At 41.8% G+C, this 21,303-nt stretch overlaps 1 protein-coding gene across 17 annotated transcripts in view; it reads right to left on the bottom strand.

Annotated features, from left to right (window-relative positions):
- PER3 (period circadian regulator 3) overlaps positions 1-21,303 on the bottom strand; it is a 71,231-nt gene that overhangs the window by 35,347 nt on the left and 14,581 nt on the right. For all 17 annotated transcript variants that reach the window (XR_006344840.1, XR_006344841.1, XR_006344839.1 and 14 more), the window contains 7 exons: positions 19,374-19,516; positions 14,860-14,938; positions 11,926-12,032; positions 11,299-11,455; positions 3,623-3,728; positions 1,880-2,008; positions 1,157-1,283 (listed from right to left, as the gene is read on the bottom strand). Coding sequence is in view for 14 of the 17 variants with exons in the window: in XM_043923095.1 (XP_043779030.1) it covers positions 1,157-1,283; positions 1,880-2,008; positions 3,623-3,728; positions 11,299-11,455; positions 11,926-12,032; positions 14,860-14,938; positions 19,374-19,516 (848 nt within the window). In the remaining 3 variants the exon portion in view is untranslated. The remainder of the gene's footprint in view (positions 1-1,156; positions 1,284-1,879; positions 2,009-3,622; positions 3,729-11,298; positions 11,456-11,925; positions 12,033-14,859; positions 14,939-19,373; positions 19,517-21,303) is intronic.

Genomic DNA, 21,303 nt, shown 5'->3' on the forward strand with positions numbered 1-21,303 from the left:
ATATAATGGTCATCTGAGTTAAATTCACCCATTCCAGTCCATCTTAGTTTGCTGATTTCTAGAATGTCAACATTCACTCTTGCCATCTCCTGTTTGACCACTTCCAATTTGCCTTGATTCATGGACCTAACATTCCAGATTCCTATGCAATATTACAGCATTGGACCTTGCTTCTATCACCAGTCACAAGCACAACTGGGTGCTGTTTTTGCTTTGGCTCCATCTCTTCATTCTTTCTGGAGTTATTTCACCACTGTTCTCCAGTAGCATATTGGGCACCTACCTTTCTGGGGAGTTCATCTTTCAGTGTCCGATCTTTTTGCCTTTTCATACTGTTCATGGGGTTCTCAAGGCAAGAATACTGAAGTGGTTTGCCATTCCCTTCTCCAGTGGGCCTATAATGCATACAGACTAACTTCTCAAAATAATGTCAACTATCATGACTGATCCAATTCTGAAATGTTCCTTACCTCGTATTGAGAAAAGAAAAGCATATAAGCAAGAAAAAGACCAAGTTTTCCGTTCAATTTAGGTCGCTGACATTCTCCATTTGTTTGAAATGACAGGAAGGGATTATCATTCTAATAATATTTGATTATCTGAAATGCATTCTACAATTAACAAGTTTTGTTTATAAATTGCTCATACAGAGGAACTGTGGTGCTGGAGAGTCCCTTGGACTGCAAGGAGATCAAACCAGTTAATCTTAAAGGAAATCAACCCCGAGTATTCACTGTAAGGACTGATGTTGAAGCTGAAGCTCCAGTACTTTGGACACCTGGTTAAAGAGACAACTCACTGGAAAAGACCCTGATACTGGTAAAGATTGATGGCAGGGGAAGAAGAGGATGAGAGAAGACAAGATGGTTGGGTGGCATCACCAGTCCATGAGGCCACAAAGAGTCAGATGTGACTTAGAGACTCAACAACATATAGAGGAAATCAACAAATTAGCTGGAATTAGCAGAAACATCAGTTCTTTAGTAGAAGTATTTCTGTGACTACATTCTAACACCATGTAGCTTTCAGGATAGTATCTGCTGCTGCTGTCATTATTATGGTTACTGTTACTTCTGTCATCTGGGTATGTAAACCTGAATAGCGACACCCAGGGGTCCTGGCTTCTTGAGAGCGGAGAGCTGCCCTGATGACTCACCCCCAGGCCGTCCTGAGCGGGCTCCCGACACGGGCCTGTTTGCTGACTTGGGCCTCGACTTGATGCAGAGCTGCTGACCTAGATTCTTGATCTTGTTCACACTGGCACAGATCTGCTGCAAAGTCAACTTAGGGAAAAGAGTGATGAACAACGTTTCAAAGATTATAACAATGTGCATCAAGAGATACATAAACCAAATACATGTAACCTTTGGTTCTCTGAGGACAGAATGACTGAAATCACCATAACAGCATCAGTTCATTCTTCCACTGAGCCACAGCACACGGGTGCCGACAAGGCTTTGCATCAACCTGTCCACAACATGCTAGTTTTTATTTTAGTTTAATTTTATTTATTTATTCTTTTGGCTGCACCCTGTGGCATGTGGGACCTTAGTTCCCAAACCAGGGACTGAACCCATGCCCTCTGCAGTGAAAGTGCTGAGTCTTAACCACTGGACCACCAGGGAAGTCACCAGGCTAATTTTTAGAAAATATACAAGTAGCCCAAATGACACCTTATTAAAGGTGCTGTTTTCTTTTTACAGACATTTTTCCCAAACCAAAGTGGATCAGAAGGTCTATGACCAAATCAGGTCTTCAAGTTAAGAGCATATATTGAGAAGCCACAAACATCAAGGTAAAGAACAGGCGCTAAGACGTCATGGGTAACAATACATGGAGAAAAGGACATGTGCTTGGAAGCACATGCGTGCCTGCTCACCGGTGCCTTTGGCACCTCATCCATGCCGTGCCTGCTGGACTCACTGGAGGACACGAGGCTGACCTGAGGCTCCTGTGACCTGCTGCTCCCCAGGCTCCCGTAGCCGCTGGACATGCTCCCGTGAATAGGCTGCGAGAGAGGGGGACCCATGTAGCCATGGGTTACATGGCAAGTTAGAGGGGAGATCTGCATTACCTGCCTTTGAGCTCACCTGCAGTAATCACTAAATTAAGGTGAAAATTTTTGGAATCCTAAGGGCGGTGTGTGAAGGGTGATGCTGACATAGAGGACATTTCTCTCTCATCTCAGTAATTCTCAAGGGCAGAATTTATTTTTCTAGTCTAGGTGGGTATTTAGAGACCAACGATTTTTTAAAAACTGTAGTTAGTAAATTTAACAAAACATGAAAATAAACTCTAGCTCTTGATGCTGAGTTTAAAACAGGTAGAACAAACAAAATACCAATATATACCATACTATCTCTCCAAACCTAACAGATACTTCATGAACCCTAGAGATGGCTGGATAGCTTCATCAACTCAATGGACATGAGTTTGAGAAAACTCTGGGAGACAGTGAATGACATGGAAGCCTGGTGTGCTATAGTCCATGGGGTTGCAAAGAGTCGGACACAACTTAGCAACTGAATAACAGAGATTTTATCAACGACATTTTGAAAATTACTGACCAACAGTTTTAGCGATACCACTGTTGTAGCCAAACGCTCCGGGGAGCAAACTCACTCAGAAGGACAGCGTGAATCGTGGAGTGCAGTTCATTACATTGGCGGGTCCGAGGCAGAGTTTCCTCTTGACCCAGGGACCCTGACCGATTTTTGTGACAACCGTTTATATCCAAAGTGTAGGTACCCAAGCCCACATGCCCAGATTCTTTAAAACCCACTCTGGACAATGTTATTAAAAGATACAATCAGGTTATAGCCATAAATTCACATTCTAAAGCTATCTGGACATACAACTTAGCCAACAGCAATAGGTATTATTAAGATTACAGATAGTGATTGATTACATAGTGGACATTGCATTTCTTCTGGCCCTGGGAGGTCTAGGTACAGGGTCTGCCTGGTCTGATTTTTATCCGCCCGGGAGGCCTATTCGGCTGCTGGTATTTTATCTTCATGGCCTCCTAGATATACAGTCCAAAAGTTCGCCGAGACTGTAAGATGGAGCTCCTTTTCTTTTAAAAATGGAGTCAGTCCAGTCAGGGCACCCTGCTCCTTTCCTCTTTCACTATCAGTAAATACTCATCAAGTTTATTGATTGAATCTCTAGTAGAAATCATTTTGGTACTTGTTTTCAACAGGTAATAGTTTTTTCATACTTTTGCCTCATAATGATTAGAGATACTGAGATCCGCCACCCCTCCCCCCCCTTTAAAATTAATTATTTCAAAGAATAACAAAGCTAAAACACTGGCAGCATTTGAAAGACAAGAATTCTCTAATTTAGAAATAACTTCTTTGTCTAATTGCTTCCTGTGACTCAGTACGCTGTCCTCAAAAGGGTTCTTACAAAAATGTCGTGTGTATTTAACACAGATAAAGGAAAACAAGATTAATGAAATTTAACTTAAAAACAAAAAGAGGAAGACAAAAATTTCTGAAATGTAGAGGGTAAGGCTTGCAGTTTATTTCTGTGAAATGACTTTACTAACACTGAATGTTAAAATTAAACACAACTATGAGAATTTTGTGTTTGTTTTTTAAAAAATCTCTCACTTTACCTGTAAGAGAAGTTTCTGAATTTGTTCTTGTATTTCTGTGATGTCTTTGTCATCACTGCTCATCTTTTTTACTCTGGTGGCAAAAACATCCTTGTTTAGTGGACTCCTACAAAATGCCAAGGCAAAGACTGAGTCAAGCAATTTAAGATTCATTCATAATGAAGTCTAAAGTGATCTTTAATAGAATATTCAAACAATAAAGCTATGTCTTTACAAAGCAACTTTTCAACTCCAAATACAGAAAATATGAAGTTCATATTCTGTTTATGGAAGCAGAGAAAATCCTAAGAAACAAGGGAGATGTTAACAGTTTTTAGTTTAGTCTCTTCATAGCTCTGATCTTCCCATAATCATCTCAGCACTCTATCTGTATAAATTTAAAACAGTGACAAGTAACCTCCTCAGCTACTCAAGCATGTTCAACAACTACTGGTCTCAAAATTTAACATGAACTGAGTAACCTACTGGTTCTGAAACTGAGGGCTTCCTTGGTGGTTCAGACAGTAAAAATCTGCCTTCAACGAAAGAGACCTGGATTTGATCCCTGGGTCAGGAAGATCCCTTGGGGGAGGAAAGGGCAACACACTCCAGTATTCTTGCCTGGAGAATCCCCTGACCAGAGGAGCCTGGTGGGCTACAGTCCATGGAGTTGCAAAGAGTCAGACACGACTGAGTAACTAACAATTTCACTTTTCACTTTTTTTTCTAAGAAATTTTAAGACCTTAAGTTTGTGAGACAACATTCAATGCTTAATGTATCTAATCACTTGGCTATGTAATAAAGATGACTCTGCTCCCATCCTCATGGTGAACATGTGGCTGTCACAGAACCTTCAGCCTTCTTTATATTCAAATTCTAGAGCATCTGAAATCTACTAGCTGAATAGCAACAAAGGAACTGACAATGACATTTTCTATGTGGCTTATTCTTGATGTACGTCGTGAAGCAAGGCTACTTCCTGTCGCGTAGAGGGTCCTGAGTCATTGTCAGTATATTATCAAGTGTGAAACAGATCTCCAGTCCAGGTTGGATGCATGAGACAAGTGCTCAGGCCTGGTGCACTGGGATGACCCAGAGGGATGGGATGGGGAGGGAGGTGGGAGGGGGGTTCAGGATGGGGAACACATGTAAATCCATGGCTGATTCATGTCAATGTATAGCAAAAACCACTACAATATTGTAAAGTAATTAGCCTCCAACTAATAAAAATAAATGGGGGGAAAAGAAAAGAATAAGCCACATTTTCTAAACTCTCACAATATGTGAGCGCCACTCCAAGTGCTCCACAATATTCCCCTCCTCCTGTCCCAAGTGTCATGAGCCTGAGTGTCATCCAGAGGTGTCTGCGCTGCTGGTCAAGTCCAAGTCTGAGTGAAAATAGGACGTCCGGCTTTATGTAACGAGACTGGGATATTCCCAGTGTAGACCCTTCCTACAAAACTGAGTTGTACATTTAATCACCAATTACATCACTCAAAGGATTTACATGAAAGGATTCCCTGGTGGTCTAGCCATCAGGACTCAGAACTTTCACTGCCAAGGGTTCAGGTTTAATCCCTGGTCAAGGAACAAAGGCTTCCTTGGTGGATCAGTGGTAAAAAATCTGCCTGCAATGAAGGAGATGCACGAGATTCAGGTTTGATCCCTTGGTTGGGAAGATCCCCTGGAGAAGGGAATGGCAACCCACTCCAGTATTCTTGCCTGGAGAATCCCATGGACAGAGGAGCCTGGCGGGCTACAGTCCATAGGATCGCCAAGAGCCAGACACAACTGAGCATGCACATGTAAGGAACTAAGACGAACTGAGATACCACAAACTGCATCACTCGGCCAAAAAAAAATTATTCACGTGGAGGCAAGAGAGACAGCACCTTCAACAAATGCTATCAACTCAGCATGAAGAGTTGGCTGCAGTACTCGTCAGGAAATTGGCTGACGGCTAAGGAAGGAAACTTGGTTTTCGCCTCCTCTTTGCAACTTCCTCCCTCAGAGATGGCTGAGAAAGTGACTCTGTTTCACCGAATGTGGATTTTTTTTTTCTGTAATGTGAGAGGTAATGTGTGAAGGCACCTAGCCTTCCTCCCCAGAGAGCTGCTTAATATCGAAGAGAGATTAAGGTTAGGGTCCCTCACTGAACACTCTCACAGCCCCCCTCCCACTCAACTGTCACCTTTCCAAAACTCTACTCATGGGTCACAGCACCGTTTCTTTTTCCCGTGCGCGCTGGGCTACACGGAGGCAAAGAGAACGTCTGCTCTGTTTACAACCTCATCCTTAGGGTCCAGCACAACGCCTGACTCAGCAGGTACTCCATAAATACTTACTGAAGGAATAAATGCATTAAAGTAACTATACAAACGTAACAGATAATTATTATTCTGTGAGAGGTTAATACCTACTAGACTCTAAATGCTTTCCCTCACATAATCCTGCGTGTGGAGACGCAAATATTGGTAGAATCTTTAAAAAACACTGAAAACACTGTAAGTACTAATATGTCCATTTATTCTACATATTTTTAAGATTTTTTTTTGATGTGGGCCATTTTTAACGTCTTTATTGAATTTGTTACAATATTGTTTCTGTTTTATGTGTTGGCTTTTTAGCCTCAAGGTATGTAGGGTCTTAGCTACCCAACTGGGGATCACACCTGCACCCCCTGCAATGGAACTTGAATTTTTAACCACTGGACCACCAGGGAAGTCCCTACTCCATATATATATATTTTTAAAGTAATTTTTTCTCTTTCCTTTTTTAAAATTATGAAAGTATGATATTTACAGAAGACTTGGAAAATAGAGGAGAGTTACATATAGCCCCACTATATATATATATAAATTATTTTTTAAAGTAGAAAATGAAAATTTTTAGTTGGGGTTTCAATATCAAAGGGTTTCCCTGGTGGCTCAGATGGTAAAGAACCCACCTACAATGCAGGAAACCTGGGTTCGATTCCTGGGTTGGGAAGATCCCCTGGAGAAGGAAATGGCTACCCACTCCAATATTCTTGCCTGAAGAGTTTCATGGACTGAGGAGCCTGGAAACCTATAGTCCATGGGGTCACAAAGAGGCACAACTCAGTGACTAACACACATACACTCAATATCAAACTCTCAAAAATTAGCAGAATGAATATACAGAGAAGTAAAAGGATATAGTAAACCTGAGAAGCACGTGAACCAACTGAACATAACTAATTTATACGATTTTCATACAACAATAGGATCCAAATTATATTCAAGCTCACATAGAGTCTAAACTAGGAGACACTGGAACATATTCAGGGATGTAAAACAAGGTGCAAAAATTTCATGGTCTAAAGGTCCTGAAATCCTACAGAGTCTCTTCTCTTATCACTGTGGAACTATGCTAGAAATCGGTATCAAAAGATATTTGAAAATAACTCACATATTTTCAAGTGCAATGTGACATATACCAAGAGAGATTTTTGACTTATTAGCCATTGAAAGCCCCTATTCCACACACTTTTAAATCAAAGAATGGAAAGGAGAGTTGGAGAATAAATCTAGCACCCTCCTCTGGTGCTGATGGGGAGGTACTCACACCAGTCAACAGACACCAAGATGGACATCTCATCAGAGGAAGTGGGGTTTCCTATATTCTAAGCAACCATCCAATTTTATCTTCATTTCCCAACAGGTTTCCCTATTCGGCTGATCAACATGAACAGCTCTTCCTTGGCAATCATATTAGCTACCTTAATTATCAGATTAGTCTTCTACCTCAAATCAGCCTCATGAGTCAGGGCTGCAGGGAGCCCTGACTTCCACTAAGGCTGCGGACTCACTGTGCTGAGAGGCTGAACCCTAGAGCACAGTCAGGTCAGAACAACCTGAGGCCTATCTCACCACGGCCCAGCATCACTCCATCACAATATTAACACAGGATAAAATAAGTGACTGGGAGATCTACTGTTCTTAGTTTTATGCTTATGTCTACAAAGTTGCATTAAAAAATACAAAGATAATTTATCAACCTATGGTTTTTCCAGTGGTCATGTACAGATGTGAGAGTTAGACCGTAAGGAAGGCTGAGTGTTTTTGAACTGACACTTTCAAACTGTGGTGTTGGAGAAGACTCTTGAGAGTCCCTTGGACTGAGATGAGATGATTGGATGGCATCACTGACCCAATGGACATGAGACTGGGTAAACTCCGGGAGTTGGTGAGGGACAGGGAGGCCTGGCGTGCTGCGGTTCATGGGGTCACAAAGAGTCGGACATGACTGAGCGACTGAACTGAACTTCGGTATTATACTGCTGCTGTTGTTCTTGTTCAGCCACTAAGTCATGTCCAATTCTTAGCAACCCAATATTTTGGCCATGTGAGGCAAAGAGCCAACACATTGGAAATGACGCTGATGCTGGGAAAGATTGAAGGCAAAAGGAGAAGGGGACAGCAAAGGATGAGATTATTAGACAGCATCACCAACTCAACCATCTCATCTTCTGTCGTCCCCTTCTCCTCCTGCCCTCAATCCCTCCCAGCATCAGGGTCTTTTCAAATTAGTCAGCTCTTCGCATCAGGTGGCCAAAGTACTGGAGTTTCAGGCTCAACATCAGTCCTTACAATGAACACCCAGGACTGATCTCCTTTAGCATGGACTGATTGGATCTTCTTGCAGTCCAAGGGACTCTCAAGAGTCTTCTCCAACACCACAGTTCAAAAGCATCAATTTTTTGGTGCTCAGCTTTCTTCACCGTCCAACTCTCATATCCATACATGACTACTGGAAAAACCATAGCCTTGACCAGACGGACCTTTGTTGGCAAAGTAATGTCTCTGCTTTTTAATATGCTATCTAGATCAGTCATAACTTTCCTTTCAAGGAGTAAGCATCTTTTAATTTCACGGCTGCAATCACCATCTGCAGTGATTTCGGAGCCCCCCAAAATAAAGTCAGCCACTGTTTCCACTGTTTCCCCATCTATTTCCCATGAAGTGATGGGACAGGATGCCATGATCTTCGTTTTCTGAATGTTGAGCTTTAAGCCAACTTTTTCACTCTCCTCTTTCACTTTCATCAAGAGGCTCTTTAGTTCTTCTTCACTTTCTGCCATAAGGGTGGTGTCATCTGCATATCTGAGGTTATTGATATTTCTCCTGGCAATCTTGATTCCAGCTTGGGCTTCACCCGGCCCAGCGTTTCTCATGATGTACTGTGCATATAAGTTAAATAAGCAGGGTGATAATACACAGCCTTGACTCCTTTTCCTATTTGGAACCAGTCTGTTGTTCCATGTCCAGTTCTAACTGTTGTTTCCTGACCTGCATACAGGTTTCTCAAGAGGCAGGTCAGGTGGTCTGGTGTTCCCATCGCTTTCAGAATTTTCCACACTTTATTGTGGTAAACACAGTCAAAGGCTTTGGCATAGTCAAGAAGGCAGAAATAGATGTTTTTCTGGAACTCTCTTGCTTCTCTGATGATACAGCGGATGTTGGCAATTTGAGCTCTGGTTCCTCTGCCTTTTCTAAATCCAGCTTGAACATCTGGAAGTTCACGGTTCACGTATTGCTGAAGCCTGGCTGGGAGAATTTTGAGCATTACTTTACTAGCATGTGAGATGAGTGCAACTGTGCGATAGTTTGGGCATTCTTTGGGATTGCCTTTCTTTGGGATTGGAATGAAAACTGACCTTTTCCAGGCCCGTGGCCACTGCTGAGTTTTCAAAAAACTGACATATTGCTTACATATTGAGTGCAGCACTTTCACAGCATCATCTTTCAGGATTTGAAATAGCTCAACTGGAATTCCATCACCTCCACTAGCTTTGTTCTTAGTGATGCTTCCTAAGGCCCACTTGACTTCACATTCCAGAATGTCTGGCTCTAGGTGAGTGATCACACCATTGTGATTATCTGGGTCGTGAAGATCTTTTTTGTACAGTTCTTCTGTGTATTCTTGCCACCTCTTCTTAATATCTTCTGCTTCTCTTAGGTCCATACCATTTCTTTATTGAGCCCATCTTTGCATGAAATGTTCCCTTGGTATCTCTAATTTTCTTGAAGAGATCTCTAGTCTTTTCCATTCTATTGTTTTCCTCTATTTCTCTGCATTGATAGCTGAGGAAGGCTTTCTTATCTCTCCTTGCTATTTTTTGGAACTCTGCATTCAGATGCTTATATCTTTCCTTTTCTCCTTTGCTTTTCACTACTCTTCTTTTCACAGCTATCTGTAAGGCCTCCTCAGACAGCCATTTTACCTTTTTGCATTTCTTTTTTGGGGATGGTCTTGATCCCTGTCTCCTGTACAATGTCATGAACCTTGGTCCATAGTTCTCCAGCACTCTGTCTATCAGATCTAGTCTGTTAAATCTATTTCTCACCTCCACTGTACAATCATAAGGGATTTGATTTAGGTCATACCTGAATGGTCTAGTGGTTTTCCCCACTTTATTCAATTTAATACTGAAGAGTTAGGTATAATTCCCATTCCTAATAGAAACAGACATCAAAGGGAAACTTATGGGCTGGCTGAGAAACCTATAGGTCAATTTTATATGGACCACAAAGCCCAGGGACCAACAGGATATCAGACTGTAAGAACAATGGTCCAGGTTGCTTGGGATCGATTTGTAAGGTTGTTACACGGACAAGAAACAGTAATCAAGCAGGCGTGAATTAGCCGTGCTGGCAGGCAAATAAATACGAAAGAATCTATTTTTAAAAAATAAAGACGTAACAAAATTGAGACAAATAAGTGGAATTTGACAGTAGAAGAAAAGAGAAAAAATAGAAAAAAGAGAAAAAAATTCTTATATGCTCACTAAAGAGAATGAAAAAATTGAGAAAAGGAAAAAAAGGGGGAAAAACCTGCTTACTCCAAATCCACTATCCAAACATAATCAAAATTTACATTTTATTTCTTTCTAATCTTATTTTTCCTATTTCATAGTGTTTGTTTTAAACATAATTAGGCTGTATAAAAATTCTGCAGGCTGCTTTTCCCATCATCTAATATGTCAATTTCCCATGATACATACTTTCTATAAAAATTTTCATTGGATCAATATAATAACATGTCAAAGAAATATTTCAGAACTTCTTAATGATGACATTTAAGCTATTATTAGTCAATCCTAAAGGAAATCAACCCTGAATATTCATTGGAAGGAGTGATGCTGAAGCTGAGGCTCCAGTACTTTGGCCACCTGATGCAAAGAGCTGACTCACTGGAAAAGATGCTGATGCTAGGAAACACTGAAAGAGAAGGGGAAAGCAGAGGATGAGATGATTAGACAGCATCATCAACTCAGTGGACAAGAGTTTGAGTAAACTCCAGGAGACAGTGAAGGACAGGAAAGCCTGGTGTGCGTCCATGGGATCAAGAAGCGTCGGACATGACTTAGCCATTGAACAACAACAATAACAAGCTATTACAATTAAATAACATTGCAGAATCTGTCTTTTCTTTACAAAGCTCTCTGTATTTAGACTTACTTCTTTAGAATACTCCCATAATAGAGTTACTAGGCCAAGGAAGTAGAACTATTACAAAGCTCTTAATATTTAAAGGCCAAACTGTCTTCCAGAAACTGTCAAAAACCTGCTCTTTGTTGAGTTCATGTGTCAACTGATTCAAAGGGGAGTCAACAGGCCTGAGAATGTTATTTGAAAAAACATTTTTTAGAAAATATGAAAACTGATTGACTTACGTTCGAACTTTATGGCGACCGATGATGAAAGAAACCTTCCGGCTCCATGGGTTCACGAAGCTGGACCAACTGGAGTCCAGTATGATGTAATCCCCATTTTGAGAACAAAATCTAATGGGCAGGTGTTCAAAGGGAGGATGGCCGGCATACTTCAAGACTACATAAAACAATAAGACAGAAGTTATTTAACATGAATGTTTGTTACAAATGCCTCTCTTAAGGCACTTATTTGTAAATGTTTTAAAATATCAAAATAGAAAAAAATATTGTTTCAATAGTTTCAGCACACTGTTTTCTTGATTAAAGGCAACACTCTGATGATTAAGGGGCTTCCCAGGTGGCACTTGTGGCACTAGTGGCACTGCTTGCCAATGCACAAGAGATGGGTTCGATTCCTGGGTCGGGAAGATCCCCTGGGGGAGGAAATGGCAACCCACTCCAGCATTCCTGCCTGGAAAATTCCATGGGGGTGGGCTACAGTCCAGGCAGCTGCACAGGACGGAGTGACTGAGCACTTCTAATGATATTGGTGCTTGAGAGAAGCTCTAGTGAGAAATGAAACAAAAAATTTAAGAAGATCAGTGGGGAAAAAAAAAAATGTCCTCCTGTAAAGAAGCAGGTGCTTACCTTTTTGGTGCACGGCAAGCATCAGAGAGCGATCTCCCGGGTGCAGGTACGCTAGGATGGATGTCCCGATCAGGTCCTGAGGCAGGTAACCCAGGAAAGGCACGGCCCTGAGCACAGACACAGCACAGGCAGCGTGTCACTCGCAGCAAGTGACTGTTGTACCTTACGCACTTTCAACAGTACTTTTCAGATAAACTCTAAATACGAAGAAAAGGTATGCAGAGATGTTCAGTACAGCATTTATAAAAGCTGCAAGCAACCTGAGTGCCTATACTGTGCAGAAAGGGTTAACACAATCTAAGAAGCGTTGGTCACCGGAGGTGTTGCTTCAAAATCACCTACCAAACTTCCAAAAGCCAGATTTGCAGGCTCACTGCTTCCTAAATCAGCGTTTCTGGGGTGAGACTAGGAGTCTATACTTTTCACAAGTTCCATAGAGGTCTCAGAGGGCTTCCCTGGTGGCTCAGATGGTAAAGAACCCGTCTGCAATGCAGCAGAACTGGGTTTGATCCCTGGGTTGGGAAGATCCCCTGAAGAAGGGAATGGCAACCCATTCTGATATTCTTGCCTGGAGAATTCCCATGGACAGAGAAGTGGTGGGCTACAATCCATGGGGTCACAAAGAGTCAGACATGACTGAGCAACTAACATTTTTCACTTTTTCAGAGGTCTCTTGAGGCCCTCAATTGCACTGCCTTTTAAAAAGTCTACAAAGATCATATTATAACATAGAGAAATGCTTATCATGTTAAATGAAGAAAGCAGGCTATAAATTTATACAGAGTATTTAAAAGTATACAAAAACAGTGTCTCCCAAACAGTAGTATCAAAAAGAGGACCAGTCACAAAGACATTTGTAGGATAAATGCTCATAAGAAAATTCTAATGACCAGACATTCAAGATGATTTAGGAAAAAACTGACTCTGTAAACATTTTCTATGTGTATAAATTCACAAATACTTTCTTTTTCTCATGTATATATAAGAAAGAAAGAAAGAAAGAAAGCGAAGTCGCTCAGTCGTGTCCAACTCTTTGCAACCCCATGGACTATAGCCTGCCAGGCTCCTCTGTCGATGGGATTTTCCATTTCCCTCCTTCCATTTTCATTTTCCATGGGAGTAGGTTGCCATTTCCTTCTCCAGGGGATCTTCCTGACCCAAGGATCAAACCCAGGTCTTTGGCATTGCAGGCAGATGCTTTACTGTCTGAGCCACCAGGAAGCTCATGTATATACAATCTTTGTTATTTTTTGTCACACCCTCATGATATTCAGTATCTTAAGTTTCTCAACCAGGGACTGAATCCACACCCCCTACAGTGCAAGCCTGGATTCCTAACCATACTTTCTAATGCAGTAAACTTAAGCTATTTTCAGAATATCTTTAGCTAAATTTTCTTACCTTGTACAGATTAAATTATACAAAGTAACTCACTATTACTGTTTGCTGCTGCTGCTGCTGCCAAGTCTGCTTCAGTCGTGTCTGACTCTGTGCGACCCCATAGACGGCAGCCCACCAGGCTCCCCCATCCCTGGGATTCCCCAGGCAAGAACACTGGAGTGGGCTGCCATTTCCTTCTCCAATGCATGGAAGTGAAAAGTGAAAGTGAAGTCGCTCAGTTGTGTCCAACTCTTAGCGACCCCATGGACTGCAGCCCACCAGGCTCCTCTGCCCATGGGATTTTCCAGCCAAGAGTACTGGAGTGGGTTGCCATTGCCTTCTCCGATTACTGTTTAGTTTCATGATAACTAAATGGTAATAAATGGGTAATAAATCCATTTCCAGATGTTAAAACAACTTTTTTTAAAGCTTTCTTTTTTTTGGCCTCAATGCACAGTTTGTGGGATCTTAGTTTCCTGATCAGAGATTGAATCCAGGCTCTCAGCAGTGGAAATGCCGAGTCCTAACCACTGGATCGCCAGGGAATTTCCTAGATGTTAAAAAATTTTAAAAACCAAAATTAATACCTATCATAACTGTGTCAGGTTTTTTTACATTTTTGCTTTATGCTCACCTATAATAGGATTGATGTATTAGTTCTCAGATTTTCAGATTTCACAAAGTAAAATTTTTGCACAAGTGTGGGGGAAGATGAAGGATATGATCAGAGGATAACAATGTTTCATTTTCCCAAATAAAGGTATAAAAAAACAACAATAAACAATGATGATTATCTACTATCACTACCTGTTAAATAACAAAGACTATTTTAATAACTAAAAAAAGTAGATAGGACATACGTTCAAAACAAGTAACAATTCTTTAAATTAAATAAACTTAGCTTTACAAAAAAAGAAACCTGCCTTATTTTTCTTGCTCCTTTCCCCCTTCACTTCAGACTAATAAAAATTCATCATAAACTGGGAAGCACTTGCCTACAGCAAGCAATATATGTGCACAAGGCTCAGAGGCCAGAGTCTAGGGCTCATTTTGACCATAATTATATACCATGTGGGCTTCCCTGGGGCCGCAGATGGTAAATACAATGCAGGAGACACAGCTCGGATCCCTGGGTCGAGAAGATCCCCAGGAGAAGGGAATGGCTACTCATTCCAATATTCTTGCCTGGAGAATCTCATGGACAGAGGAGCCTGGTGGGCTATATATAGTCCATGAGATTGCAAAGAGTTGGACACGACTGGAGGACTAACACTGATATACAATGTGTCCAAGGTTCACTGTCCTCTTGGGCAGTACATAAAAATAATTTCTGACTTACCTAAAGCTTTAAAATCAAATATGATAACTTGTAAATCTTAGAAGTATAACAAGCAAGATACATTAAAATTTTAGACAATACGAAATTCAAACTGACAAACATCAAATGGGCAAATGGGTAGATGTCATTATGTAGATGTATATTAAACATAAAGTTTTAAATATTTTAATTTATTTTCCAAAACAAATTTCTTTTAGGCTTAAAGAAGTACTTACCTTTCATCTATTTCAAGAAAAACACAACCAGGAGTATGTGTTGTGGTAAAAATTCGTTTATCTGCTGGGATTCGAGGGTCTGTGAAGAAGAGAAAGACTCGTTTTAGAGACAAATATCTAATTAATTATCCACCTAACATATTAAAAAGGCAACAAACTCTACATGATACGACAGAAATCTCACCTAAAGGGCAGGCCTTTGAGTAGCCAAATCTAATAATTTTCATTATTAACTACATTTTAATTAGGTCAAAAGGTAAAACCTATGGGATTCTCTGGTGGCCCAGTGGTTGCGAATTTGCCTTATAGTTCAGGGGACATGGGTTTAACCTCTGGTCCAGGAACAGCCCACATGCTTCGGAGCAACTAAACCCAGGAGCCATAACTACTGAACCCTCCCTTGAGACCTAGCCCATGTGCTACAACTACTGAAGCCCGTTCACCGAGAGCCTGTGCTCTGTAGCAAGAGAAGCCACCAGAATGAGAAGCCCTCGCACAGCAACTAGAGAGGAGGCCCGCTTGGCACAACCATAGGAAGCCCTCACGGCAACAGAGACCCAGCGCAGCCCAAAACAATAAATAAATTTTTAAAAAGTAATACCTACTCAAGTTAAATACAGAGCAAGTCTGTGTACATTGAATAGTTTATTCATCCCAACTAATCCAACAATGAAACCCAGAATAATTTAGAATTCAGGATGGAAATGTTTCATTATACTTAGAGGTTGCAAAATGTGGTCCACTGGAGAAGGGAATGGCAAACCACTTCAGTATTCTTGCCTTGAGAACCCCATGAACAGTATGAAAAGGCAAAAAGATAGGACACTGAACGATGAACTCCCCAGGAAGGTAGGTGCCCAATATGCTACTGAAGATCAGTGGAGAAATAACTCCAGAAAGAATGAAGAGATGGAGCCAAAGCAAAAACGACACCCAGTTGTGCTTGTGACTGGTGATAGAAGCAAGGTCTGATGCTGTAAAGAGCAATATTGCATAGGAACCTGGAATGTTAGGTCCATGAATCAAGGCAAATTGGAAGTGGTCAAACAGGAGGTGGCAAGAGTGAATGTCGACATTCTAGAAATCAGCAAACTAAGATGGACTGGAATGGGTGAATTTAACTCAGATGACCATTATATCTACTACTGTGGGCATTATATCTACTCCCTTAGAAGAAATGGAGTGGCCATCATAGTCAACAAAAGAGTCCAAAATGCAGTACTTGGATGGAATCTCAAAAACGACAGAATGATCTCTGTTCACTTCCAAGGCAAACCATTCAGTATCATGGTAATCCAAGTCTATGCCCTGACCATTGATGCTAAAGAAGATGATGTTGAACAGTTCTATGAAGACCTACAAGACCTTTTAGAACTAACACCCAAAAAAGATGTCCTTTTCGTTACAGGGGACTGGAATGCAGAAGTAGGAAGTCAAGAAACACCTAGGGTAATAGGCCAATTTGGCCTTGGAGTACAGAATGAAGCAGGGCAAAGGCTAAAAGAGTTCTGTCAAGAGAACGCACTGGTCATAGCAAACACCCTCTTCCAACAACACAAGAGAAGACTCTACACATGGACATCACCGGATGGCCAACACGGAAATCAGATTGATTATATTCTTTGCAGCGAAAAATGGAGAAGTTCTATACAGTCAGAAAAAAACAAAACCGGAAGCTGGCTGTGGCTCAGATCATGAACTCCTTATTGCCAAATTCAGACTTAAAAGGAAGAAAGTGGGGAAAACCACTAGACCATTTAGGTATGACCTAAATCAAATCCCTTATGATTATACAGTGGAAGTGAGAAATAGATTTAACAGACTAGATCTGATAGACAAAGTGCCTGATGAACTATGGGTGGAGGTTCATGACATTGTACAGGAGACAGGGAGCAAAATCATCCCCAAGAAAAACAAACGCAAAAAGGCAAAACGGCTGTCTGAGGAGGCCTTACAGATAGCTGTGAAAAGAAGAGAAGCAAAAAGCAAAGGAGAAAAGGAAAGATATAAGCATCTGAATGCAGAGTTCCAAAGAATAGCAAGGAGAGATAAGAAAGCCTTCCTCAGCTATCAATGCAGAGAAATAGAGGAAAATAATAGAATGGGAAAGACTAGAGATCTCTTCAAGAAAATTAGAGATACCAAGGGAACATTTCATGGAAAGATGGGCTCAATAAAGAAATGGTATGGGCCTAAGAGAAGCAGAAGATATTAAGAAGAGGTGGCAAGAATACACAGAAGAACTGTACAAAAAAGATCTTCACGACCCAGATAATCACAATGGTGTGATCACTCACCTAGAGCCAGACATCCTGGAATGTGAAGTCAAGTGGGCCTTAGGAAGCATCACTAAGAACAAAGCTAGTGGAGGTGATGGAATTCCAGTTGAGCTATTTCAAATCCTGAAAGATGATGCTGTGAAAGTGCTGCACTCAATATGTAAGCAAATTTGGAAAACTCAGCAGTGGCCACGGGCCTGGAAAAGGTCAGTTTTCATTCCAATCCCAAAGAAAGGCAATAATACCAAAGAATGCTCAAACTACCGCACAATTGCACTCATCTCACATGCTAGTAAAGTAATGCTCAAAATTCTCCAAGCCATGCTTCAGCAATACGTGAACTGTAAACTTTCAGATGTTCAAGCTGGATTTAGAAAAGGCAGAGGAACCAGAGCTCAAATTGCCAACATCCGTTGTATCATCAAAAAAGCAAGAGAGTTCCAGAAAAACCTCTATTTCTGCTTTCTTGACTATGCCAAAGCCTTTGACTGTGTGGATCACAATAAAGTGTGGAAAATTCTGAAAGCGATGGGAACACCAGACCACCTGACCTGCCTCTTGAGAAACCTGTATGCAGGTCAGGAGGCAACAGTTAGAACTGGACATGGAACAACAGACTGGTTCCAAATAGGAAAAGGAGTCAAGGCTGTATATTGTCACCCTGCTTATTTAACTTATATGCAGAGTACTAATGATTATATAACAACAATGTATCTTGCTCCAGGACATGTTCCACCTTCTTAACAAGCACCTTCTGACTAATCTTGTTATCTTATATGTATGTTTTCTTAAGATTGTGTGAGTGGGTCTGGTAAGACCTTTCTATTGTTCTGATCTTATTAATTTAAGAGGTATGTTGTGGGAGTGGGTCTGGTAAAAGTATTTAAGGCATTGGTAAGACTCGCTAGTGGAGCACTCTGTCGCCTTCTGATGTCCATGTCAGAAGCTTTCTCTGTCCTTTTTCACTGTAACAAAGCTTCTGCTACACAAACATTCTTGGGTGATCAAGCCTGGTCCCTGATCCTGAAGCAAAATCTTCTTTGGAGATCACAAATCTGACATCGCTCACTGTAAGCTATCAAGATGTCAGTACAACATGGACATTTTTAATCTGTAATAAAGTTGGCGTGGTCAGTTCTGCTATAGCCCTCTTGGAAAATGCAGTGGTCAAACATTAGGGGATGATTTGGGCATGATGCAATCTGCATTTGCTTAGGCATGATTTCATTTTTAAGGAACACAAGGTGAATGTAGAAAACAGCACCTAGTTGAATGGAGTCATTTAGGAACACAGAGAAACATGCACACACATGAAATATCTAGCTGCTGCCTCTGTGCACCAGGTGTGCCTTGAGCCATGCCTGTCCAACCTGGTGATGGAATTCTCCGTCTGATTTCAGATGACTTCCATTCCAGCACTCATAGTAAGGCAGGAGCTGCGGCCTGTGCAACACCTGTGTCCACAGCAAACTGCAAGGCTTTTCCACAGTGAAGAGCTGCATTTATTGTAACATTTGTGCATTTCTTAGTCATTTATTATGTAACACTGTGTTACCCTTTTATGTGTTTACCATCTTATGTGTTACCATCTTATTTTGTGCTTATTTTAAATTTTAAATTTTTAAATTTTTTTATTTTTAAATTTTAAATATTTTAAAATTTTAATGTATTGAGTGTTGTGCCCCTAAACTCATTTTTCCCTAAGCCCTGTGATTTGCGTGAATTTTTTTTGCACAGGAATGATAAATTCCAAAAAAGCATGTGTCATGTTACAAGCAGAATTGACTGTAATTTCAAAATATAATGAATGGAAGCTGCTTCTATACTGATATGTGAATTTAGCAATGTAGTTACACCATCAGAAAACAAACTATGCTGTTTACTTGGCGGCGGGCGGCAGGGGGGAGGCGGCTTTCAAAACACTTAAAAAACCTAACTCATTCTTGTGACTTCTCTGTGCAACAGTTTCAGTGCTCCTATGTCACACAAGACAGAAGCGAAAGACCACAGGATGGTAACCAGCAGAGAAAGGATAGGAAGTCTGTGTATCTGTGGGCAAGTCTATGCTTGGACCTGGGGGCCCTGCTTCCTTGAAGGAGACACCAGCACCGGAAGTCAAGGCCAGCAGACAGACGTCAGGCAGAATGGGCTCAGGGAAGAGGCGGGCTTTCACGGGCTCCTTTCTGATGCACGGATGCATCACGTCTGAGCTGAATGCAGATGCTCCCGGCTTACCTTGGTAACCCGAGTGCATCTTTTCCACCAGCAAGAGACAGCAGGGTTCAGCCTCCGCGAGGGCCGAGCTATGCATACGAATCAAGTAGGGAGTGATCCGGAATGGGCAGTAAGGCCGCTGCGGCTCCCCAGCTTCACCTCCGCTGAAGAAGGATAGAGCGGTTAGTGCTGGTCATGAAGGGCCACTTAGTCCAAGGTGAAACAAGACCAGGGAAAATGTTCAGTAATTTTCAAGGGAGACATGTCCAAGTCTAAAACGTCTAAACGTATTTATTAACTTTTTAAAACTTCTTGTTTTGTAGTCGGGGATAGCTGATTAACAGTGTTGTGACAGACAGTTTCAGGTGAGCAGCAAAGGGACTTGGCCATACATACACATGTATCCATTCTTCCCCAAACTCCCCTCCCACCCAGGCGGCCACATCACATTGAGCAGAGCTCCCTGTGCTAGACAGTAGGACCTTCTTGGTTATCCATTGTAAACATAGTAGTGTTAAACAGATTTATTTTTAAAAGAAGGGACATGTCAGTTTTAATGTTTAGTACCCAAGGGCAATGATTTGTTATTCGATGAGTAAGAGGTTTTCTGGAGACCTGGCTCATCACTCTGAGTGTGAACTGGTCACTGATTCCAGCATGACTGTCCACTCCTGCTGGGAAGAGAGACAGGCACAGCCGTCCATCTCATTTCATGTGTCTAAACCAAGCATCACATAACAGGGTCCCCTGGGACCAGTGCCCCCAAGCCAGCCCCCAGGCACCCCTTCCTTTCTACATTCTTGTTCAAAGGACAGACCTAGTTGTGACCCTGTAGCAGCACTGCCCGAGGACCTGAATCTGGGGAGCAACCACCTCTGCTGAGCCTGGGATGACAAGTCTGCCACAAAGGAAGTGTCAAAACCAACGGGGACTCTCATCGGGCCAGGAGCTAACTTCCTCAGCCTAGTTAACCAGCAGCTCCTGCCGGCCACAGAGGAACGACAGGAACACCTGGAGGCTTGACAAGAACCTTACTGTTAGGACAAGACTCTGAAATAACCATGAAGGAAAGGATAAGAGAGCTGAGGAGAGGGGGCATGAGGTGGTGGAACAGATGACACAGGCCTGGCCATGGTTATTCATGGAAAATGCAGTACCTATCAGTTCATTGCACTAGTTTTTATATTATTTTGAAAATCCCCGGAGTTTTAAAAATAATCAAGTGGCTACCCTGAACGAAACGTTTCACCCAGGAGTCAGAGTGTCCTGTGGTCTCTGCCCCTGCTTCCTTGTCTTCTCCACCCTTCCTGTCCCCTTCCTCCCCAGAGCCAGGCGTGCTCTGCCCAGGGCCTCTGTACTCGCCCGGGACGTCGTCTCTCAAACATGCTGCTTCCTCACCTCCTTCAGGGCTCTGGTCAGTTAGGCTTCTAACTAGAGAAGAGTTCCTTGACCACCGTGAATACACTGGCAACCTCTCCACTGCCCAGAACTCCCTTACTCAGCTCACTGTTCTACATGGAACTTACTACAACTGACACATGTATGCTTACACGGTTGTTTACTATTAGCCCCCATCCCTACAGAACACTAAGTCCATGAAGGCAGAACTTAGTTTTGGTCCTAGTACCTACTAGAGTAACAAACACCTACAGCGCTTACTATCTGGCAGGCGCTGCTCTCAGATCTTCACGAACGACTCACCTGCGAGTGACAAGAGGAACCGGCACGGGCCTTCTCCCCTGTACCATTCCAGGGTATCCCACCCCAAACATTCGAATACTATCAGCTCAGGTCCCCCCAAGTCCATGGAATGTCTGAATCATCTATCACAAGGACTTCTCTTCTCTAAATATCAAGGCCATTTATTAATAGTAACTTCAACACTAATGTTGGTGATTGCAATGTCATTTAAAAATGTTTTTTTCTTTTACTATGAAGGGCTCTCCCAGTG

Source organism: Cervus elaphus, chromosome 14 (assembly GCF_910594005.1).
Source record: "Cervus elaphus chromosome 14, mCerEla1.1, whole genome shotgun sequence".
In the NCBI taxonomy this organism is placed as follows: domain Eukaryota; kingdom Metazoa; phylum Chordata; class Mammalia; order Artiodactyla; family Cervidae; genus Cervus; species Cervus elaphus.